The following is a 23,197-nucleotide window of genomic DNA, read 5'->3' as shown; positions in this document are numbered from 1 at the left end:
AGTCCGGAAGTCCATGTGCTCATTTGGGTCTCCCAGCTAGGCCAGAAATCCTTGTGAGCTCATGACATGATTAGTGATTACATGTTTGGTGTCGTGAGCGCTCGTTCGATTCATTAGTACGCTAGAAGCAACGCTCGAACGTGCCGCCGTGAACGTTAGGACCGAAATTAGTGGTTGGTGAGTGGTGGTGAAATGCGAGGAGCACCGGTGCCTATGTTTCATTTCAGCAGGTTCCTGGGACCAATGTTGCAACGCCGGCAAAAGTTTGCGCAATCTTGTTGTGGACCACGTGAATTCGGTTGACAAGACCACGACCGCAGCCTTCTTAGGCATCAGCTGCCGCGGTAGGAATGCCAGCCCGTCAGAGAAGTGTTGTAGTTGATCTGTTACGGGGAGCTCGAGGCAAGTACTCCTGCTGATTTTCTGCGATAAGAGTGCTGTCATCAGTCCTTGTCTTGCCTCCTGCTTGCTTCGGTCTTTGCTCCTTAAGCTCTTTTGCAGGCTGTCGAATATGCATGGTCAACTCCGAACCGTCATCTTCGAAAGTGTCTGCTGCTGGCAGTCTTGGCATCTCTTCTCTGATGTGGTTCTTCTTCTCATCAGATTTGACTCTTTCGCGGGCGGTGATTTTGCCCCTCGACTGTCTTCTGCCAGAATGAGCTCGGTTCTGCCGAATAGTTTTCGAGCGATCGATAGAGGCGGTACTGCCTCGACCGCGGCTTTTATCGCTAGATGTTGTGCGGACCCGAGTCAAGTCAAGCTGTGATTCTGGCTTCTTGCCCTCTTTGAGCATTTGCGTGATAGCAGATACCCTAGCAGGCTGCGTCTCAGCCACGTCAGACCAGGCTTCATCTTCATCCTCTGATGCCACGGCGCTGTCTGGGTCTCCCTTGTCAGTGAAGTCGCAGGGCTTGGCAAGCTTGTTCAGGATTGTGTTTGCTGCAGTAGTGGTCGATTGGACTTCGTTGATAGTAGACAAGAGACCGCCAGAAGTTCTCCTCTCGCTGGGCGTTCCAGTCGGCTGCCGCTGCAGCTTGGGGAGAGACGCTTCCACCTCCGGAGGTAGATTCATGACGGAGAGACTGGAATTCTTGCGCGAATGGAAGGAGCTGCGTGTAGATGACGAACGTGAGGGAGAAAACCCACGGAATACTCGAACTCCTGCCTGTGGCTCTGCAGTCTCGCCTAGACTGGTCGTCGAAACAGTTCTTGCGCTAATGGAGCTCACTGCACTGCCTCGTCGTGGTCCACCGGCTGCGAGGGTTTGCCATTCCTCGTCAGAGATTCCTGTCGTATCTTTCATATCTAGCTTTGAGAGCATACTGTTTGCTCCATCTAAGCCATAGACTTGCTTGTGAAAATATTCTTTGCGCCATTCGGGATCTGCTGCGGCCGAGTGTCGATATCTGAAGTTGCCTTTCATGGCGCCGATTGGTGGTAACGGGTATCTCGACTTGTCCCATTTCTGCAAATCGTCGACGCTGTAATTCCTTCTCATTTGCTCAGACGTGAGATCCATGGCAGTAATGCATGGGGTAAACTCTGGTTTCGTATTTTTGAGCTTTGGCTTCTGTATTGGAACCTCAGACTGGCTTCTCTGTAGTTCTGGTCGTCTCAAGGGCGGCCTTGATGGTCGTTCTCGAGAAGGTGCACGTGAAGAGGCGCTGGACTCGTTTCCTGGCCTTTATCAGCTTTTTTCATGTAATCAGAGTGTGATCTTACCACTTGCGACAGTTGGTGAAGATTCGGGAGAGATATCTCTGACCTCTTTCATCCGGTTCTCGAGGCCGCTGTATCGGCGTTCAGACGCTCGTTCTTGACTAGCTCTGACTCGCTCTGCGAAGTAAGATTAACATTGTGCCCGGGCTGAGTGGTAGGTCAACTTACTTGGATTTGCGATGACATCTATTATAGTGTTCATAGTGATTTCCCTCTGGTTTCAGCTTCTTCGGGACGGTTTTGGCTAAGGAAGCTATGATACTGGTGCCGGGGTTGTCGTACTGTGTGTATAGCAGCAAGCAGATTTAAACCGAAAGACGAAGGATTAATTTGCGGACTGGTTGTCGTCGACCGCTTTGATTGCTGTTGAAGTTGTGACATGCAGAGACGTCAAGATGTAGGGTACGAAAGAAAAGATGCAAAGTGAAAACCATGCAGCCTTCGTAACCATGTGAAGAAAGATTAGTGAATGTTCCGGTACAAAGTGGTGAAATGAGCCAACAACCACGGCCACGACGATTGTTCTCACGGACTGTTCTTCCGCCCAGCGAACAAGAGTCGTGATTTCCGTTGTAAGGAGTATCAAAATCACAAGTAAAGTGGCGGTGAAGTCGCGACTTCCTCCAGCATCCTCCAGAGCACTTGCTTCAACACCGCTACTGCACCTGTTCTTTCCCTTCAACCAGAATACCTCAACGCGACAAAAAGAAACCTGGGAAGCCCTCCTCTTCGTTTGTTCACAGCCGAAGGTGAACATGCAAACTATGTTTGTGATGATAGTGTTTCGTCGGGTTCGTGAACTGAAGCAGCCTATTCTGGTGCTGTTTACGCCCTGAGCAAAACGACAGTCCTCATAATACTTCTGCTCGCAAGCAGAATATTCAGATACCGTGTTTGTCTGGAAACTAAGCTGACGCATCAACACAGTAAAGTCAATGGCGGAGCAGATTTGATGATGGCTTTCTCGATCTGACCAAAATGACAATGAGCAAGTCAAGCATTGATCTGCTCGCGAGCTGGTGGTTATGCGTATACTTATGTCTGGCGTGATGGCCTGGCACATGCCTCCATCGAAGCGATGGGTGTAGGACATCTCGTGACGCGAGCCATCTGCACGTTGTGAGCCTGCCTGGTTCGTTCGAAGCTTTTGCTTCACAGCTGAAGAACTTCTTTGTCTCTGAGCTGAGACTTGTGCTGCTGGCTTGGACTATCGGCCCTGTACATCCTAGCTTGGCCGTGCGCGAGGGTACCAGCAGTCGACTGGCGAGAGCAATCAGTTCAACATATTTACGAGCTGTCTGCTGGCTGTTCTCTTCATATACATCCTTTTAGCGCAGTACACTTGCACATGTCGTGTCACAAAGGATGGCCTGCGGTCGAGCGGTGAGTGCCTTCATACCGGCGAGATTCGTTTTTGTGGTCTTCAGCGTCGTCACAGTTCGCATGCATAATGCATATGGCAAGTTGGCTTACCAGTTCCGGCATGGTCTACCGTCGGGGATGCACGTTGTGTGTTCTGTGTTGCGGTACACATAGGGCTCTGGACCGAGTGGGTTGGCGGAGGTCAAGCTGGGGAATGATATTGACATGGCAAGGGTTGTCACCATGTGGGATGTTGTGCGAGTACCCGCTAGGAGATGCTCGCATAAATCGATAGGGCAAGGGAGCGGAATGGACATGCCGACAGCCACAACCAGGTCTTGTGTTACATTGCCATCAACCTCTCTGACCGACTGAGTCCTATCTTGAGATCTAGGGCTGCATAGATACCCAAGCCTGCAAGCAGAGAGATGATCCGTTGGTGTGATACTCTCTGAGAGCAAGATGATGATGCAAGGGTACAAGTAGGACTAAGGTTTATCTCAGGAGAAGATCAGCACTAGGCCGCGTTTAGCCTAGCACATCCCTCAACGATACTAAGTACGACGAAATTGCGTGCTAGGCCAAGTCAAAACGACTGATCACAATTTAGTAACACTTCAGTGCTTCATAGCAACAAAACAGTGTGTTATCGACGCCAACGTTCGTACATACCCGCGCATTCACCTCGTGACACGACTGGGGAGCAGCACAAAGGACAGATAAAATGGCAACGTGAGTACACCCACACAACCTGAGGCTCCCACAACGTGCTCGTGAACCCCTCGGCAGGAGTTGTTCCCTCAAAACAGACAAAGAAGTCATCCTCGTCACCACTTGCATTTCCGATGCACATTCTTATACACAACATACTCCTGATCACCATCTCATCTAACGATCTACCTACCTAACCTCAAACTAACAACCATGTCCAGCAACATCACCTACCACGCCTCCCCCGTCACCCCCACAATTCGCTCCTCTCTCCGCCACCAATCCGGCCTAACAATATGGCTCACCGGCCTCTCAGCAAGCGGTAAATCCACCATCGCCGTCGCCCTCGAACAAGCCCTCCTCCGCAAACCAATCAACCTAAACGCCTACCGCCTCGACGGCGACAACATCCGCTTCGGCCTCAACAAGGACCTCGGCTTCACACCCAAAGACCGCGAGGAGAACATCCGACGTATCGCCGAAGTCGCAAAACTCTTCGCCGATTCTTGCACCATCGCCATCACGAGCTTCATTAGCCCATACCGTGCGGACCGGGACTTGGCACGGAAGTTGCACGACGCTGAGCGACCGGGTGGTGAGCCTGGTGTGCCGTTTGTGGAGGTCTGGATTGATGTGCCGGTTGAGGTTGCTGAGAGGCGTGATCCGAAGGGTTTGTACAAGAAGGCGAGGGAGGGGAAGATCCCGGAGTTTACGGGGATTAGTGCACCTTATGAGGAGCCGTTGAAGCCGGAGATTCATATCAAGTCTGCTGAGACTAGTGTTGAGGATGCGGTGAAGATTATTGTGAAGTATCTTGAGGAGAAGGGGTATTTGAGTGCTCCAGCTGAGGCGAAGGAGGACTAGAAAGCTCGTCAAGGGTTGATGAGCGTGGCCGAGGTGGATGTGTATTCAGTAAGGTGCACTAAAGCAACTGGTAACGGTATCTCGTCGTGAATTAGATGACACGGTTGGTGGGACTATGAATGCACGAATAGGATGACTATAGTTGAATTTGGACAAAAGTGATAGTTGGAGATAGAAGGTATATACGGCACTCACTACCACCGGATCACTTCCCTCCTTCCTTCTCCTTCTCCTTCTCCCCGCCACCTCTCCTCCTATCCCCCTCAACACCCTTCCCCCACTCCCCCGCCTTCCTCCCCCATGTCATCATCCCCCAAGCATGCTGCCACCCAAACTTCGGCGGCGGATCCTCACTAGTCCGATAAGGACTAGCCCCATGCCTAAACAACTTATCCTCCTTCTCTTTCCCACCCCACCGCCCCTGACCACTATCAGCCCTCCCCGCCCGCCCATCATGACTACTATCCGGCATATTCCGAATCTCCTCCTCCCCCTGACCCATTTCCTGCTTTCTCGCCAAGTCCTCGACAACTGCCGCCTTTTTCTCCCAGAATCGTCCCTCGCCATGCACGGGCGTCCACCACTCTCTCGGGTCCCGATTACTCCGTTCATCCCACCACCGCCGTCCACACATCTCCCAAAGTCGACTTCTCGCCCTCTTATACGCAAACTGCTCATCCTGACCCGTGAATACACCCGCTCCAAGCGTGAAGTCAGGTCCCTGTCTAAGTTCCAATTCATTCATTCCCCGTGGCCCAGCCCTCCGATGTTGATCCCGCTCATCAAGCGCCATCCCCTCATTAAAATCATCGTAATCCGCCGCCGAAGAACTCACGCCCGAAGAAGATCTCCGATTCCCATACGTGGGCCCAAAATCCGCGTCTTCATCTGCGAGGACGGACCGGAGGTTTTTGTTGAGGAGGCTGTTTGTTGATCCCGCACCAGCCCCAGTACCAACACCAGCATAATCAACACTCTGCTTATCATCCCGATTTCCCCCAATATAAGAGCTTACGTTGGGTCTGAACGGAGCTGTAGAGTCTTGGTACATCTCAGAGAACGCCTCACTCTCAATACTATCCCCCTCACTCAGCATTTTCCCTTCGCCGCGTCGTGCCCTTGTCTCAGGGAAGAACAACCGATCCGGTGGGGCCGCAGCCTCAATAACAAGGCGACATCTTGCCTCATAACACGCATCGAGGAATGTGATGAAGCGACGCGCTTCGTTTTTCATTAGGAGTGTGAGGACGGGGATGTCTGTGACGATCAGCGTGTGGAATGTACTGCAGATGGAGATGTAATCTGCTGGTCCGAGGTTTGCCTGGCAGAGTTGTGGGAAGGGGAGGAGGGCGGTGCCGGTTGAGGGGTTTGTGGTTGGGAGGTGGAGGGGGCGGGCGTAGACGGAGAGGGTGGAATGGGTCCAGGATGCGGTTGGGTTGAGGCGGGAGACCTCTGATTGCAGAGTGGTTGAGGGGGTTGGGAGGGGCGAGGAGGGCGTGGGCGGGTCGGTGATGTGGTAGTGTGTTGGGGTGTCTGCTGAGGATGTGTCTGTCTCGTCTTGGATCTTTAGTGACTGGGTTGGTGTTACTGATGCTTCAGATAGGGTTTCGAGGACGGTTGCTGCCTCTTCTTGGTCCATTTCGAGCGCGTTCTCGGCGTCGAGGGCAGCCGCCATTTCTCCGTCTTCCCTCCGCCAATCTCGTTCGCCTTCCATTTCCCAGACTTCGCAACGTTTCTTCAGGATTTCGACGAAATTTCCGAAATCTGCTCTTGCCGACTTCTGCCCCAGACTGAGTTTCTCCCAGATCTGTCCTCCCCTGCCCCATCTCGAGGTTGCTCCAGTCATACCTAGCTTGCCAAATTCCACACCACTGGCTTTGGCTAGTTCCTCCGGCATTCGATTGCTGCTTGCGACCAAAACACCACCTAGACTGAAGAAGCTAGTGAAGAAGCTGTGAACTAGCTTCCCAGCTACACGATCTGGCATCTGGAACTCGTCTAGGAAAAGGATTGGTGATGTCTCCATTGTGTCTCGTGCCAAGGATAGGACAACATGTTCATGCTCCAGACTCAGTCCCGGACTGCTCGCGCGCTCTATTCGTGCCATCTCAAGCCGGCGAAAGATATCGAGGATGAATGTGTTGAAGTGCCATCTTCGCTTCTTCTTTGTCGGAAGAGAGGAGTACAGCAAGTCAAGCAGCATTGACTTACCGCGACCTACCTCTCCATACAATAGCATGCCCTGCGGACTATCGATATCCATAGCCGAATCATGAACAGGTATCGTCCTCGTCATGGCCATCAACGACGCCGCACGCTCATCAAGCCCGAAAATTGAGCTCACCGAGAATCTCTTCGAATCTGGCCCATCCTCGAATACAGCCTTCCGTTGCTCAGCATCATGCTTGCCTGTCCTCCGACTTAACCTCGCAGCCTTTTCAAGACGCCATCTATATTCGATCTCTGGGTCATAGTCTTTGAGTCTGTAGTACAATTGCTGTAGCTCGAGGGCGAGCCTATGCTGTGCCGGATCTGGTCTGATCCTGTTCGTTGCGAGTAAAGCTCTATACAGAACGAGTGGGTTTGTGATGCTCAAGCTCAGGCTTGGGCTTGCGTGTTGTAGGGCAGACGCCATTGCCCCATTAGAGGTGGTGACGGGTTACCGAGGTACCATTTCTGTCAGCAATCATGTATCACGGATGGCATAGATCGGGGGTTGTAAAATGCTAAAGCCAAGGTCGCCAGGGTCAAGCAAGCGACGATGCTGGCGAACACGAACATGAGTGGGAGGTATTGACATTTTGTCCTGTGCATAAAGCATATCTACGAGTCTCGAATCGTTCGAAGAATGGTTTCGTCATAGGTTGTTGCGTATCTGGGATTGGGGTCGCCCGTAGATCAAGGACGAAGACCCTAGTGGTAGATCTAACCAACCCTACTGCAGTATGTTCGAGGTCGCACTCCGACTGATTGCATGCATGAATTCTTCAGCGAGAAACTTGAAAAGAGTAAAGGAAAATCAGATCCTTTATCAGATGTAGACCTCCCTTGGTGGGGCAGATATCCACAAATCCAATGATGCCTTGCCTGGCCAAAAGCTGTACAGTGCACCACCTCGACTACAGCGCCATGCAATGCAAACGAAGCAGAACCGCTTCACGTCCATAAAAGCCCTGTTTTTCATCGCTAAACCTTCACGCTCCACGGATGGTCTTCATCACCGTACTGAATCCCTTCAATCCATCCTTTCATCTTGAGTGCGATCTCCCCAGCCTCTTCTGTCTCTTTCAATCCACAATCGATCATTTGACCCTTCCAGCTTATCTTTCTCACTGGAGCCACGATGGCCGCAGTGCCCGCACCGAAAACTTCAATCAGCCGGCCCTCACTCTCCGCCTCTGCAATGTCCTTCATTCTGAGATACCGCTCACTCACTTTCCACCCTTTTGGCTCGAGCCTCTCACGTGCCAGTGCAAGTACAGAATCTCTCGTAACACCCTCCAAGATGGTCCCATCCAGCGGCGCAGTGACAAGCTCCTTTTCTCCGGTCTCTTTGTTCTTTATGCAAACGAACAGGTTCATGGTGCCTACCTCGGTAATATATTCTTCCTCACCAAACAACCACAGGTTCTGATGGAAGCCTCTCTTCGCAGCCTTGAGTTGCGGCACAATACACGGTGCGTAGTTGGCACCTAACTTCTTATCACCCACTCCACCCGGCCAAGCGCGTACTGCGTAATCTGTAGCTTCGAGATTGATGGCCTTGAAGCCGGTCGGGTAATACGGTCCAACGGGGCTGGCAATGACATACAGCAATGCGCTGCCGGGTGGACCCACGCCCAGTGTCCTCTGGGTTCCAATCATGGTCGGTCTCAGGTACAGACTGTAGCCCTTCTCGGATGGAATGAATCGTTCCTCGAGCTTACACATCTCCCCAATCAGCTTTGTCAATGCATCACCGTCGAATGTGGGTAGGGCAATGCGTGCGGAAGAACCATTCATGCGTTTCATGTTCTTGTCTGGCCGAAAGAGGCGCAGGCTATTGTCTTTCGGGCACTTGTAGGCTTTCATACCCTCGAAGCATTCAAAAGCGTAGTGGAAGACGCAGGTTGCAGGGTCGAGTGAGAGGTTCTGGTAGGGTGTAATGCGAGGAGCTAGCCAACCTTGAGAGGCTGTCCACTCTATCGAGAGCATGTGGTCTGTATGTCTAAGAATTAGATGTAGTTCCGAGCTGTGAGTAGTATCGCTGCTTGCGCAGCTAGACATGGAGAGTGCTGACCTGTAAATGTCCTCCCGAACACGAGATCCTGGTTGGGCACAAGCTCTTTGGGTGTTATAGTCTTGGTCACCTCAAGTTTCGAAGGATCTATGTCGGGGAGGTGCTTCATATCGTCTTCCGCTAGCTGCTGTTGTAGCCTCCATTGTGAAGAGAATGAGCGGGGATTCTGAGCTTGTGCTTTTATCTGTTGTATCTGCTTGAAAGAGCGGCTGGTCGTGTTTGCAGACCGAAGTAGCCGTGGGAGCAGCATTTTGCTGAGCTGAGATCAAATGATCGGAGGAGATAACAGGTGAGAGCTTGGTCTCTGTACTCATATACCGGGATTCGTGACGCAGAAGAGGCCAGGAAAAGAGACTGCTCCAGCGTACAGTAAGAGTCACAATGGAGCTCGGCAGTGTCGCATGCAGTGAGCCAAGTCGAAGGGCGCAGACGGCGGAAAGTCAGAGCCTCGTGAGTCCGCTACTCCAGAATTCAATTCTGAAGCCGAGTTCCTCGCGGAAGACGCGCCTGAACGAGCGATCTCGGAAAAGAGCTGTGGCTGTGGCTGTGGCCGGTGAGCCACGTGGCGTTTCATGTCCCCTTCCTCGCTTCCGTTCGGTGTGTTGGCGTCCTTCACGCTTGTGGAACTTGAAGAACTCAGAAGCCTTCTAACAATTCATTATCCACAGATACCTGGCAAGCGCCACGGACAGTGCTAGGCGAGGAAAGAGCGCTCACGGGATGCGCACAGGAACTCACTTATGGTCGACATAGTCATTGCGAAGGACGAACCAGCATGTTCTCCTCAGCCTTCAAGTCGTTCACTTCGAACATAACCTCCAACTACGAGATCTCTAAACAACCACAGGCCAGCGTAGGCGTGTGGAACATTTTCGAAGGTTGGTCAACTCTACGTGCAGTGGTCAAATGAGGTCGGTCTTCCATAACGCTTGTCTTGACAGATGTCTGCCTATGCGACCATGACCTGACGCTCTGACCTCCAGCTGACGATTTCTTTTACTAGCCAAGAAGCGAAGTACTGGTACTCCGGCCTCTGTGTTTGTCTTTGACAGAAAATCACTTGATGTATCTTCGGTGGGTGGCTTTGGTGCCAAGGCCAGCTCAACCTCAGTGAGAAAAGCACAAGATGAAGTGGTTGAGCGTCTCAAGAGAGAGGCCTTAAACCTGGCTCGCCTACGCCATCCTTCAATACTGCAGCTCGTTGAGCCGGTAGAGGAGACAAGGAGTGGTGGTCTCATGTTTGCGACCGAACCAGTAATCGCACCACTTTCAGCCGCTTTAGCACAGAAGGATCGCGGTTCCTCGCACAGTCGTCGGCAGGAGCTGAGTGCCAGATCCTTACAAGACGTTGAGGTCGATGAACTCGAGGTCCAGAAAGGACTATTACAGGTTGCCAAAGGACTCGAGTTCTTGCATGACTCAGCAAAACTGGTTCACGGCAATCTGACGCCTGATGCCATCTTCATCAATGCCAAATCCGACTGGAAAATTTCTGGACTTGGCTATGCTGGACCGCCAGACAATGCAGAAGGACATCAGACACTGCCGCAGATCCCGTTGTCGGAAGCACTCTATATCGATGCTCGGGTGCCACAGACAGTGCAGCTCAACCTGGATTATACGTCTCCGGATTTTGTGCTAGACTCAAATATCAACTTTGCTGCGGATATATTTTCGCTTGGCCTTGTGCTGATCGCCTGCTACAGAGATCCTCACAGGTCACCGATCGAGACACATGGCAATCAGTCGACGTACAAGAAGGCCATGTCTAGTCCTTCGTCTGCGCCAAGCCCGCAGAACAATTATGGTTGTTCAAACAAATTGCCACAGGAGCTCGAAAGTACCCTTCCGAGAGTGTTAGCAAGACGTCCTGCTGGAAGAATGAGTGCAGCAGAGTTCCAACAGTCCGAGTATTTTGACAATATCCTTGTCAATACCATGAGGTTCTTGGATGGCTTGCCTGCGAAGACGCCCCTCGAAAAGCAACAATTTATGCGGGGCTTGTCACGGGTCATGCCACAATTTCCTGTATCTGTGCTTGAGAAGAAGGTCCTTAGCGTCCTCCTGGAAGAGCTGAAGGACAAGGAGCTGCTTTCGGTCATCCTCCAGAATATTTTCCAAATCGTGAAGATGGTACCGAACAGGAAGGATGTGCTTTCCACCAAGATTCTACCACGGCTAAAGGAGATCTTCATCGCCCAAGCGAAACCACAAGAAAGAGACACGAGCAAAGAGGCTGGACTGGTAGTATTCCTCGAAAATGTTCAAATCATGAGCCAGACCAGCTCAGCACAGCAATTCAAGGAGGACGTGCTGCCTGTGGTTCATGTGGCAATGCAGTCAAACACGCATTCTTTAGTTGACGCAGCGCTCGGCACCCTTCCGATCATTCTGCCTGTACTCGACTTTTCCACCGTCAAGCACGATCTCTTCCCAGTCATCGCAAACGTTTTCGCCAAAACAAGCAGTCTTGGGATCAAGGTGCGTGGCCTCGAGGCAATGGCTGTACTATGTGGTGCAACAGATGGCACTGCTGCAACAGCAAATGACGATCTGTCCGGCATTGCTACCTCACGTGAGCCTCCCAAATCGAACATCTCGAGCCTTGACAAGTTTACTATGCAAGAAAAGGTCGTGCCACTGTTGAAGGGTATCAAGACAAAGGAGCCAGCAGTCATGATGACTGCTCTCAAGGTCTTTCAGCAGATTGCGAGAGCTGGTGACATAGACTTCCTTGCCACAGAAGTCATGCCTCTGTTGTGGACGTTTGCACTGGGACCGTTACTCGACCTCTCTCAATTCAAGGCACATATGGATGTCATACAGGCTTTGACACAAAAGATCCAGCGAGAACAAGTCAAAAAGCTGCAAGAACTGGCTACAGTCAACAAGTCTGTCTTCGATGGTCGGGAACGGCCTTCCGTGTCGGCAGCCGCAAGTGGTGGCGCGAACGGCACTGGTGGCGAAGAAGATTTCGAGAAGCTCGTCCTTGGAAGCAGATCTCGAGAGACAAATGATCCGTTCGCAGGCGCCTTGTCAGACGGTGAGAAGCTGAGACCGAGCGCTCCGTCCTACTCATGGCAAAGCTCGGCAGGCAGAAGTACCCCAGCAGCACGGGCGACCACGCTACAACCTCTGCAGCCGCAGTCTCGATCAGTTACACCAGATGTGTCTGCGTCTGGTTTTCCACCAATGCAGCCTGTTGGCTCCACATCGGCATGGTCGCAGCCACTTCAGCCGAGTAACCATGCCACACCTGCTGCCACACCCGGCTGGAATACAGCGTCTATGCAACCGCGTCCTCCCACTCACAGCAGCCCGTGGAACCAACCACTAGCCTCTCAACTAGCACCAGCGTTAGGCTCTTCCCAGCTACAAGCCACAAGCTTCCTGAACTCTCGGCCAGCTTCCACGAGTACAAGCTCAGCCGCCAACACAGGATTCGCTCCAATACTAGCGCCACCACCTCAATCCCCTCCACCAATGAACCCATGGCAAGCACAGCCATTCCTGACTCCATTAGCTCAACCAGCGAACCGACCTCAACAGCCTCAACAGCAGCAGCAACAACCACGTCCCGGCTTGGATAAATACCAATCCTTACTATAAAAGTCCCCAGAGACGAAGCAGCGACGTCACGTCGCGTCCTCCCCTTGGCCACAGAAAGTAGGAATATGAATAGAAATCATCGCCCTTCCCTGCCGCAGCTCAATGCCTTTCCAGCATCGAGCGAGCTAGGCCTGACACGATATACCTGGAACTGAAATCGCCTGGGAAGAGAGGGGACCGCCTGTAGCAGGTACGGAATCTAGCTCTTTCGCATGCAATTGACGATGGATCCATACAACACATATCTAGTGTAACTGCTTGTATTTAACGCGCAGTTGCGTAACTTAGTCCTACCTGCCCTACCTTGGTCCCAACACCCTACATGCACTGAGTTGTGCCATCGGAATGGATCGATCGTGTTGTCTCAAAATGGGTGGGATCTTAGTGCTGGAGTGGGGCTGACGCACAACCTCGTATTTATACACGCCAGAATTCTAGTGTGTTTCTGTACCCTCCTCACTTGGTGAAAGCGATACATACGTGCAATGCTACTTCCTCCATGTACGCCACATCGAGATCGAGTCTATTTACATCGTGCTACAAGCCATTCTGTTCTTCACGATGAACGAGTAAGTGACCAAGGCATTTCGACTGTTGACCGTGAAGGCAGCGCCAGGTGTAAAGATAACAGACCTTTAGAGCCGGCCATCAGGGCCCGGAGAAGAGCGCGATTATGCCTGCGATGGTGCGAAACCCTCTCGATTCTGCTGCCTACTCTACACCCGGACCACCAGCGCGATGTCGCGTTCGGAATCTCATCTCCAGCGCAGCTCTCCGCAGTGTTCTTGGCTGAGACGTTCTTTTCTGAACTGATTCTCTCTTCAGCCGACTTTCGTGTAGCTCTGCATTCGAGCGAACACGAGTCTGGACCTCAACGAGCTTTCACAGTCGGATTCGCGTTCGAGAACTTATCGCCGATGAATGCCCATAACGGTGTGCATCGCTACAGAAACAGTACCGCAACGATTATCAAGCTGACAATGGACTACCTCAAATCAGCCAGCTGATATGCAGGGCCCAACGCCCCAATCACCTCTCCAATCAGGTGCCCTCTTTGCGACAGCCTTTAGCGAAGGAGGCTGCCTTTTCTTTACCAGTAGAGTCAAATACAGTTATGGGCGAGACCTCGTGCCTCAAGGTGTGGACTTTACATAGGTTCTAGATGCGGAAGAGCTCTCCAAAATGTCCAATTACACGACCTCATATATGAGATCCATCAACGACTGACAGACCTCGTCTCGATCACGACAGTTGTCTTCCTGCTACCAGAGGTGGGCTTTCATTCGCTAGAACACCTTGATCAATCCAAGAATTGCATGGGCTGAAAGGCTGGAATGATGGAGGCTCTGGCATCAAGCCTGCAGCGGAGCCGATCTTGGCCACACCAGGACGAGCTTGGCGTTGAGAGCAGTTAACGATAACTGAAATAGGATACGACCAATCAGTGCCACAGCCGCCATGGACGCTTGTTGGGCTGACAACGTGTATTCGGACACGCTGCATCCCGCATCCTCGGACGGTTGGTAGAGCATGACAACAAGCCTATATAGAACGCCTTTCCCAACCCATCGTTTGCAGTCTGTCAAGACTGCGACGCGTTCGTTGTTGCCACAACAAAAAGAGGCTATGATACGAAAGAGGCATAAGAATTTGCGTCAAATTTCATGCTATCGGCGCTTTCTTCTCCCCGCCTTGTGACCCGTTCACAAGATGAGTGCATACCCAGCAACACAAGAAGTTACTCTGACAGTTCCGTATGGAATAGAGATTTCTAACCATTCCGACTCACACCTCATTTGTCGACCAAGCCGGTGGACTGATATAGCAGCTTTCTATCTGGGCAACTACGTCGCTCATATTGCAACTGTGAGAAGTACTCCGGGAGAAATTCTGCCGTCACTGACATGGACACTCCTTTGCGTTCTCATCGCTCCTGCTGCGGGAGTGCACAGAGGTATGGAAGCGATAAGGAGTTTTACTGTCTACCATGTCATCAAGGGTAAACACCTACGAGCTGCTGCCCGAGCAGGTGCTCTATGCATGGTGGTCCGAGACTTCGATTGGAAACCCGCGTCAGGTTGTAGGCATGAGTTGTCGCATGCTATGATGTCTCCTGAAGACCTACACCAACATATCAACAAGTTCATCCTTTTGGCTGAGGAGCAAGGTCTACCGGACAATGGCGACCTCGAAATGCAGCCAGGGTAAGATTCTTTATCACGCGCTCTCTTCCGTCGCTCACAGCGCAAAGACAACCGGAAAATCAACACGATCGAGCCTTGAAGGCAACAATCTACTGTCCATCCTGGGCTGCTACCGCACGTGCAACATTTCTAGAACTGACTAGGAACATACATGGGAGTTACCGTCTGCCAGCAGGATATACGTTCGCCAGAGTTCCACCAGATGCAGAGGTTGACTTTTTTGAGCTTCCAGCGCCCGAATCTGCCACCACAGAGTCTCACATACCGGCTACACAGGATATAGTGTATTCATGGAGTTTCGCCAAAGCCCTTGTAAGTCTATTGCAACTACTATACGCGATCTCTTCGTTATACCGGACAAGAGGCAACCAGATTGAGATCTATGGCTATGCAGCTTTTGGCTTGACAGTGGCACCCTACGCAGTCATGTCCTTCGTCAATCTGTTAGGCAACATGCTGTCGGTGGAATTTAACAAGATATACATGGTCAAATCACTTATCATGCAAGAAGCCCTACAGCGAGGTGGAAGCTTTGCTGGAGTGATAGGCGACTTGGTCTCTGAAGATACACCAGATTACCCCTTCTTCGTCAAGGGCGATCTTCAGACCGACCATGACGAGGCTGTGGCTTTTGTCTTAGATCCGGAGGTGGTCAATCGTGCGAGGGAGAGTCTAGCGATGACCGTGGGTGGACGGCCCCAGAACGTACTTCAGCCACGGCCTGGTGTTGTGGCGGTTCCAAGCTGCTTGCCTTTCAAACGGACTAACAAATCTGCGGAGAAAGCACCATGGTTCTTACAGCAAGACTGGCTTCTTCAAATTGCCAATCCTGGGGATTGGCGATGGATGCCGGAAGGTACTCATATGGATACTCGCAGTCGACAGCATCTGCTAAGACTAGAAACAGTTATACCGAGCATGCGGTCACGTGCTGAACAGCTTGCACTTCTCGCGATGTTCCTACCAGCAGCAGCTAGTCTAGCCATAGTCGGGTGTTTATCGAGGTGGCGGACCGGAAGTAGCACAAGAGCACAGCGAGTATGGACAATGATGTGGTTGGTAATCGGATTCTGTGGCAACATCGGATGGATGCGTGAGCCTTCCACTCATAACAAACCATTTCTGCCAATCTCTAGTATGAACACGGAGAGTCATTGGATGGGCAGAATAGTCAGGTATGTTTCACGGAAGATACTGAAGAGCTCGCCGGGGATGGAGGGTAAGCTCGATCGCATGGGCATATCGAATCTGTTGGGCGAGGCGTACGTGATCTTGTTGTACTCACCGCCAGCAATTGGTGGACTGGTTGTCGTTGGGAAGATGCTAAATGAATACGGCGCATGTTTCAGGGTATTCTAGGTATGGTTGGCTTCTTCGACATCCTTCTAATGTGCTTACTCATAATTGCAGGTCACCACGGCAGCCTGCCATCTGCGGAACTTGATTACCGATGTTCCTTCCGAGGTTGGCAACATGGTGCGTATCGTGGGCTTCGCAAGACCAGCCAGAAATCCCGAACCTGTGCTCAATGCGACGTGATAATGGTCTCCAAGTACATTTTCAGTCATGATGTGAGCCAAGGTGCACAGATCCGCCAGTGGTGGCTCCTCCCTTGGCGCGTAATGCCACGCGCTCGAGTTGCCACACGCCCAGACTTTCCGCTGGGATATGAACGCCAAGCTTGCTTGTCCTACGTCTGCCACGGCATGAGCCTCTTGCTTACCAAGTTTTGTTCGAGTACAGAATTAGTCCGGCCGCCAAGATTCGCTCTCATGATGTTTTCGGTGCGTGCAGTTGCAATACACGATGTCAGCCAAGCATCAGGCCAATGAGGAGCATGATATAGGCTCAGACACCCTCTTCGAAGTCAAGCGACTCAACCCTCGCAAAATAACCAAGCGACTTCTCGAAACTCACGCACTGTTGTATATTCGATAGTTTACCGGAACCCCTCGGAAATCCGCCCAAAATGTTAGATACAGCAGTACCGTATCAGGCGACCCAACTTCGGAGCGATCCTCTTGACCCCAGACAGTCTCTAGACATTCCGGAACAAACACAACCAAGGCGGAGCTCGTACGCAGGCGAAGATGAGCAATCGCACATTCTGGCGGACCCTATCGAGTACGCCCCTCCCGTCATTGTATTCTTCTCGTTCATGAATGACCGCTCGAAACAATGGGCCATGGAGCATCAAGTGGTTCAGAACTTACGCAAAAGCGTACCCCAGGGCACTACCATCGCTCGGTATCACGCACCGATGCGATTTGCTTGGGACTTCGGCGAGCACCTCACGCATGCATGGGCTGTGGCCAAATCATTGCAAGTGGACGATAGGATCATCGGACCACTGTTCGAGGCGGTCCATGATCGCAAAATACACGACCTAGAGGGTGTCAGGGCCGTTTTCAATGAATGCGGCGTGCCGCCGGATATGTTCCTGAAGGAGTGGGGAAAGGAATGGGTGATGGGTGAGAAGAAGGCCATGGACGATGCGGTCGCTCATGTTGATCTGGACGAGGTGCCGGGAATTTTGGTCAAGGGCAAATATATGGTCAAGCTGGACGCGCTGAAAGATTCGAGTGCAGATGGTGTGATCAAGCTGGTGAAGGGACTGCTGGCACGCGAGTGATTAAGGATGATTGTGAGACACTGTATGATTGGACAGTATATCTAAGCGCGGCGTCCACCTGGTAGACAGATCTTCGACTATTCATCAATATGGCTCTTGCATCTCATACAACTTCTACCTGTGTTCACCAGCTGTAAATACTATGTGACATAGTTCGCTAGGAGCGAACAGCAAGAAGAAACATCGTGACTCAGATGTGGTTGTAGCAGCACATTGTTCCGATCATGTTGGATTCAACGCCCCGCGTTTCTGCCCATGGCACCTGCACGTTGCATGCAGGTACCGATGTCTCATGATGCTAACACACTGATTTCATGTCTTAGTCCATTAACAAGATCGGGTCTGTGCCTTCCAACTCGAACACTTTTACTGGCCTTAACGGAGCCTGTCGTGAACCATCACAAGGACATCAGTATCATCGATTGACCTGAACTTGAACGTCTTCACCTCAGCTGGGTATGTGCATATCCTAGCAGCTCCCTCGAAGACATTCGACTTCGAGGACTTTCGGAGACTTTGATATCTCTCATCAATTCATGTCAAAACTGCTATCACGGTTGAGACAGCTGACAAGTCATAGTCGCCCTTCTTCTACCACGGCGTACGCCCGGACGTCGAAAATGTACGACACCACTCAATACCTCGCTGACCACCCGCCGACTGTGGTTCCCCTCGAAATCAAACCCCATTTCGATGCATTGAACCAGCAGCAGAAACAGTATGCACACCATCTGAGTCGGGCGTCCTTCGCAGGGCAGAGAGTTGTCCTGGCTCAGGTTTCCCCCGAGTCGATACCTATCTACGATCTTATCCTGGCCATCCACAAAGCGTGTGAAGGGGGCTACAAGAAGCTTGAGAAGACCGGAGTATCCGGGGAGGATCTCACGCTCTGGTTGGAATATGCTGCACAGTTCTTAGGGAATTCTGGGAACTACAAGAGCTTCGGTGACTCGAAATTCATACCTAGGATACCCAAAGATGCTTTGAAGAAACTATGTGGTGTGTCCAAAGACGCGGAGGAGCTGTTCGAACAAGCAAGCAGTACTGGCGGAGGGATATACGAGACGGACGATGCTGCTGCAATGCACTTGGGCTACCCAGATCAAGGTCATACAACAGCATATTACCCGGATTCATCCAGTATCACGAAAGACGAGATCCAGACCATTCAAGACGTGATGGAATCAGTCAACCTTATGCCCGAGAATACAAGAGTACGAAAAGAAAAGGACGGCAACTACAGCCTGCTCATTGCCTCCGGTATCAAGAATCCTCCAGCTGACCAGCGTGACCTCGGTGACAAGACCTCTCTACCTCTGACAGGCAAGCTGGAAGGCAAGACCCTCAACCTGGTTTACGGCGAGTATCTCAATCAGATGGCCGCAGCGGCTCTAGAGATCAAGCGAGCCGAGAAGGTAGCCCTCAATGACACCGAGAAATCAATGCTAGAAGAATACGCCAAATCCTTCGGCGCCGGTAGCATGAATGCCCACGTCGATTCCCAACGCTTCTGGATCAAAGACAAGAAACCAATGGTCGAGTCCAACATCGGCTTCATCGAGACCTATCGCGACCCACACGGTGTCCGTGGCGAATGGGAGGGTTTGGTAGCAATGGTGAACCTCGAACGCACAAAAGCCTTCTCCAAGCTTGTTGAGTCAGCGCCACAAATGATCCCCAAGCTCCCCTGGGACAGCGCCTTCGAGAAAGACTCCTTCCTGGCACCGGACTTCACGTCCCTCGAAGTCCTCACATTCGCCGGTTCAGGCATCCCAGCAGGCATCAACATCCCCAACTACGACAAAGTCCGCCAAACAGAAGGCTTCAAGAACGTCTCCCTAGGCAACGTCCTCAGCGCGAAAGCACCAAATGAACCAATCCCTTTCATCCGACCAGAAGACGACGCAATCTACAGAGCCCAACGCGACCCAGCCTTCGAAGTCCAAGTCGGCATCCACGAGCTCCTCGGCCACGGCTGTGGTAAGCTACTGCAAGAGACAGAACCAGGAAAATACAACTTCGACGTCAAGAACCCACCCATCTCCCCATTAACCGGCGATCCCATAAAAACATGGTACAAACCCGGTCAAACATGGGGCTCCGTCTTCGGCGCAACAGCAGGGTCATACGAAGAATGCCGCGCCGAGTGCGTCGCCATGGCTCTTAGTTGTGACTTCGAGATCCTGCAAATCTTCGGTTTCGGCGACGGGACAACCGATATTGATGGCAAGGCAGGCGATGTGCTCTACGCTGCGTACCTCTCTATGGCACGAGCAGGCATCACAGCCCTCGAATTCTGGGATCCCAAAAGCAAGAAATGGGGTCAGCCGCACATGCAGGCAAGATTCAGTATCCTCCGCACATTCATGAACGCAGGCAAAGACTTCGTCCGCCTCGAGAGCACAAAAGACGACATGTCCGATCTGACGATCCACCTCAACCGGAACAAGATCCTCAGTACAGGTCGCAAGGCGGTCGAAGCATATCTGCAGAAGTTGCACATCTACAAGGCTACAGCGGACGTCGAGGCGGGTGTGAAGATGTACAATGAGATCACATCTGTTGATGAGTGGTGGGCTGAGAAGATTCGACCTGTGGTGTTGAGTAAGAAGATTCCGAGGAAGGTGTTTGTGCAGGCGAATACGGTGTTGGAGGGGGATGGGAGTGTGACGCTACGGGAGTATGATGCGACGCCGGAGGGGATGGTGAGGAGTTTTGTGGAGAGGGATGTGTAGGGGTGGGTAGACGCCAGCACCTTAAAGTGGTGAATAGAATAGGTAGCGTCGGTCACTTCGGGTCGAATCGATTTGATCCAGACGCATAATGCACCATCATAGAGTGTTCTATTCAATTGTGTGTGGGTGTCGGCTGGGTTCCGCTTCAATTGTACCTTGAACGATGCGTAGACGCTTAAGTTGGTTCCGTATCAATCAAGACCGGAAATCACGACATGTTTACCTGCTTACTTACGGTTGACTCGTTTCGTACCATACAGTACAGTAGGAGTACACTTGATCCGCAGAGCGTGAACAAGGACTCTGTCGAGTGCCATATCTGGATCGTGTGGGCGGCATTGTCGCAGCAGGCAGGTAGCAGGAGGCGAGGCAAAAATGGTTCGTAGAAGTGATCATCATTCATCATCAATCATAACGCAAGCTCCTGCCAAATATTTCCCCGGCATACCTCATTTCATCATATCGTAACTATCTACCAACCAAAAAAAAACAAATGCCGTAAACAGCCATCCCTTATCTATCTATCCTAAGTCCTCGCCTGCGGCGGCGGTGGCTGTCCACCCGGCGGGGGAGGGAAACCCGTCCCACCATGCGCAGGCGGAGGTGGAAAGTTCATTCCAGCGCCGTTGTAATTGCCATTCCCGTAATATTGTCCTCCACCACCCGCACCATTATATCCTCCTCCCCCTCCTTGTTGTTGTTCCTCCGCATTTCCCTGATGACCCATCCACCCATAAGGATTATCGTCGAAATATTGCGTATTGTTATTCATTCCGTTCATCATTGGCCCTTGTCCTGGACCACCATTCGCCCCACTCATATACGGTCCATTCCCATCATAGCCATACCCCCCACCTCCACCATACGACATAGGCGACGGCTCCCCAAAAGTCGGCGCACTACTCCCCGCCTCCCCATGACTCATCCCCACCATACTCAACTTCTGCCTCCTTGCCTCCCTCTTCCTCGCATGTCTCTTCCTCTTCTCCAACTCCTCCCTCCACTCATCATTCTGATTCTTCATCTCCTGCCACTCGCTATACGCCCCCTTCAACCCCAACGCAGCCAACCCAATACTCGCCGCATCCTGCAGCCGATCCCGATTCTTATGCTTACTCGCCTCCTCCTTATCGATCGTGCCATCGCGCAACGCGCGCTTCCGTGCCTCCCGCTTCTCCATACTCTGATACACACTGTGTCCCGCATGGATCGTTGCCACAGTCGCGAGACCACCACTAACCGCCAGGCGCTTCCGGCTCTTCTTCTTCAGCGCCTCATCTTCGGAACTAGAGCCCAAGTCAGAATCTGAGTCTGTTTCGGGATCCCCGTTGTGTCTCGGGGCCTTGTCGTACTCGTAGCCCGGTGGGGGAGGACTGAGCACGCCGCCGCCCGGACCGACGGAGTTGGGCCTGTTGATGAGAGCACCGGTTTTGGAGTCTAACGCGCGGGAACCCGCGCGGGAATGCGAACGGGAGGATGAGGGGTTTGGGTTCTTGCTTACTTCGCGATTGTCATACATTGAGCCTCGACCGTAGTTGGGCGGGTCGTAGGGGCTGCGCCGGTCATCTATGTAACTGTCGTCGTCTGCGTAGCGGCCGCGGGAGCGGGAGCGGTTTCGGGGGCCACGGGAGGCGGACCGTTCGCGGGCGCCGTAGGGGTCGATTTTGTCGGCTTGTTTGTTTAGGCCGACTTTTGAGAGACCGCGGGCTATGACGGAGCGGGAGCGAGAGCGGGCGCCGCGGGGTGGAGAGCGAGAGTCATCTCGGCTGTCGTATGATGGAGAGCGATCTCTGTCGCGCCCACGAGACTGGCTGCGACCTCGGACTGAGTCCATTGCTTTCTTTGCGGCGGCAGCAATGGCGCCTCCGGCTAGGAGGTCGCCAGCTTTGGAGCGGGAGCGAGAGCGGCTGCCTCTGTCGGGGCTGTGGCGGCGTCCATCTGGGCCTCGAGACTGAGAGCGGCCGTTAACCAGTCTGTCTGTGGCGATACCAGCTACGGCAGCACCGATCGTGTCGCGGAACTTGTGCTTCTCGGGGTCTTTGTCGCGGTTGATGAAGCCGTCGACACCTCCAGCTGTCAAGGCTGCTGTCAAGACGCGCTTGCCTTTTTCGCCGTTCCAGCCACCGTCTTCATTTCTAGCGCGGAAGGCTGCACCTGCACCGGCAAGCACAGCTGCCTTGAAAGCTTGTTGAAGTTGCTCCTTCCTGTGCTCTGAGCTATCGCGGCCGCTTCTGCTGCGAGCTCGACCACCTCGGCTGCGAGAACTTGATCGTGATCGAGATCTGCTCTTGCCTGTGATCTTGGCTACTAGGCCTCCAAGACCAAGCGCTGCAAGGGCTTCTTCAGGCATGGACTTTCGTCGCTCTCGCTTTGGTGGTGTGCGACTTCTGCTGCGACTGCGGGAGGAGTAATCTGAATAATCGTCTCGTCGACTACGACCTCCTCGTGGGCGATCGTCGTAGCCTGCACGCCTTGCGCCGTAGTATGAACCTCGGCGGCTGCTTGCAAAAGAGCGGTCATCTTCGAAGCGACGCTCCTCATCGTATGCTGATCTCGCTCTTCCGACTGGTCTGGTTCCGCTCTTGCGGACAGTGGTCTCTCGATAATAGCCACCACCGCCTGGTGAGAAGTCTCGCCTTATCTCTTCATCATATTCTGGGCTATCGCTGCGTCGCTTCACTACCGCTGTTGATCGCTGATTGTCCCGGGTATTTGTGTATACTGTATCATCGTAGTAATCGTCGTTTCCTCGCCTCCGGTCCCTCGTCGCTGGTCGCCGATCGTCGTAATACGACATTGTCGCGCGTTGCGGGTTCAAAAGCAGTAAGAAGCAGACTTGTTATCAAAACAAATAACCAAGTCCGAATTGAGTTATAGCCTTCAAAGTAATTTGGGATATGAAAGGAAGATCGTCGTCAACTTGAGGCGGGGCACTTCGCTTTTCAAAGCCTGGACAGAGTGCAAGTGGCGCTGAGCTTGGCGGCAAGGATGCGAAGTCAGTCGTACTTGTACTGTAGACGCCTTGCTTCAGCATAGAATTTGTACTGGGACTCGGAGAAAGTGCTCTGCAGGTATCCGGTTG

At 52.4% G+C, this 23,197-nt stretch overlaps 9 protein-coding genes across 9 annotated transcripts; 5 read left to right on the top strand and 4 right to left on the bottom strand.

Annotated features, from left to right (window-relative positions):
- Positions 1–361: 361 nt before the first annotated feature.
- PMZ80_010062 (uncharacterized protein) lies at positions 362–1,519 on the bottom strand (the record flags this gene model as incomplete). The annotated part of the gene is made up of 1 exon (XM_064878455.1): positions 362–1,519. The coding sequence occupies one exon, from the start codon at positions 1,517–1,519 to the stop codon at positions 362–364; it is 1,158 nt and encodes a 385-aa protein (XP_064726023.1).
- A 2,486-nt stretch (positions 1,520–4,005) lies between these two features.
- Positions 4,006–4,656, top strand: MET14 (Adenylyl-sulfate kinase; the record flags this gene model as incomplete). The annotated part of the gene is made up of 1 exon (XM_064878454.1): positions 4,006–4,656. The coding sequence occupies one exon, from the start codon at positions 4,006–4,008 to the stop codon at positions 4,654–4,656; it is 651 nt and encodes a 216-aa protein (XP_064726022.1).
- Positions 4,657–4,861: 205 nt separating this feature from the next.
- PMZ80_010060 (uncharacterized protein) lies at positions 4,862–7,291 on the bottom strand (the record flags this gene model as incomplete). The annotated part of the gene is made up of 1 exon (XM_064878453.1): positions 4,862–7,291. The coding sequence occupies one exon, from the start codon at positions 7,289–7,291 to the stop codon at positions 4,862–4,864; it is 2,430 nt and encodes an 809-aa protein (XP_064726021.1).
- Positions 7,292–7,842: 551 nt separating this feature from the next.
- Positions 7,843–9,185, bottom strand: BAT2 (branched-chain-amino-acid transaminase bat2; the record flags this gene model as incomplete). Its single annotated transcript, XM_064878452.1, has 2 exons — positions 7,843–8,855; positions 8,936–9,185. 2 exons carry the CDS (start codon positions 9,183–9,185, stop codon positions 7,843–7,845), a joined length of 1,263 nt encoding a protein of 420 aa, XP_064726020.1.
- Positions 9,186–9,841: 656 nt separating this feature from the next.
- On the top strand, positions 9,842–12,544 carry ppk32 (Protein kinase domain-containing protein ppk32; the record flags this gene model as incomplete). The annotated part of the gene is made up of 2 exons (XM_064878451.1): positions 9,842–9,846; positions 9,988–12,544. The coding sequence occupies 2 exons, from the start codon at positions 9,842–9,844 to the stop codon at positions 12,542–12,544; spliced, it is 2,562 nt and encodes an 853-aa protein (XP_064726019.1).
- A 2,106-nt stretch (positions 12,545–14,650) lies between these two features.
- PMZ80_010057 (uncharacterized protein) lies at positions 14,651–16,107 on the top strand (the record flags this gene model as incomplete). The annotated part of the gene is made up of 2 exons (XM_064878450.1): positions 14,651–14,748; positions 14,796–16,107. The coding sequence occupies 2 exons, from the start codon at positions 14,651–14,653 to the stop codon at positions 16,105–16,107; spliced, it is 1,410 nt and encodes a 469-aa protein (XP_064726018.1).
- A 610-nt stretch (positions 16,108–16,717) lies between these two features.
- PMZ80_010056 (uncharacterized protein) lies at positions 16,718–17,380 on the top strand (the record flags this gene model as incomplete). Its single annotated transcript, XM_064878449.1, has 1 exon — positions 16,718–17,380. The coding sequence occupies one exon, from the start codon at positions 16,718–16,720 to the stop codon at positions 17,378–17,380; it is 663 nt and encodes a 220-aa protein (XP_064726017.1).
- A 536-nt stretch (positions 17,381–17,916) lies between these two features.
- Positions 17,917–20,115, top strand: PMZ80_010055 (uncharacterized protein; the record flags this gene model as incomplete). Its single annotated transcript, XM_064878448.1, has 1 exon — positions 17,917–20,115. One exon carries the CDS (start codon positions 17,917–17,919, stop codon positions 20,113–20,115), a length of 2,199 nt encoding a protein of 732 aa, XP_064726016.1.
- A 526-nt stretch (positions 20,116–20,641) lies between these two features.
- Positions 20,642–22,912, bottom strand: PMZ80_010054 (uncharacterized protein; the record flags this gene model as incomplete). The annotated part of the gene is made up of 1 exon (XM_064878447.1): positions 20,642–22,912. One exon carries the CDS (start codon positions 22,910–22,912, stop codon positions 20,642–20,644), a length of 2,271 nt encoding a protein of 756 aa, XP_064726015.1.
- Positions 22,913–23,197: the final 285 nt, after the last annotated feature.

Source organism: Knufia obscura (assembly GCF_036327395.1).
Source record: "Knufia obscura strain CCFEE 5817 isolate CBS 148926 chromosome Unknown scaffold_15, whole genome shotgun sequence".
In the NCBI taxonomy this organism is placed as follows: Eukaryota; Fungi; Ascomycota; class Eurotiomycetes; order Chaetothyriales; family Trichomeriaceae; genus Knufia; species Knufia obscura.
Note: the sequence above shows the minus strand (reverse complement) of the source record. Positions and strands in the feature narration are given on the sequence as shown.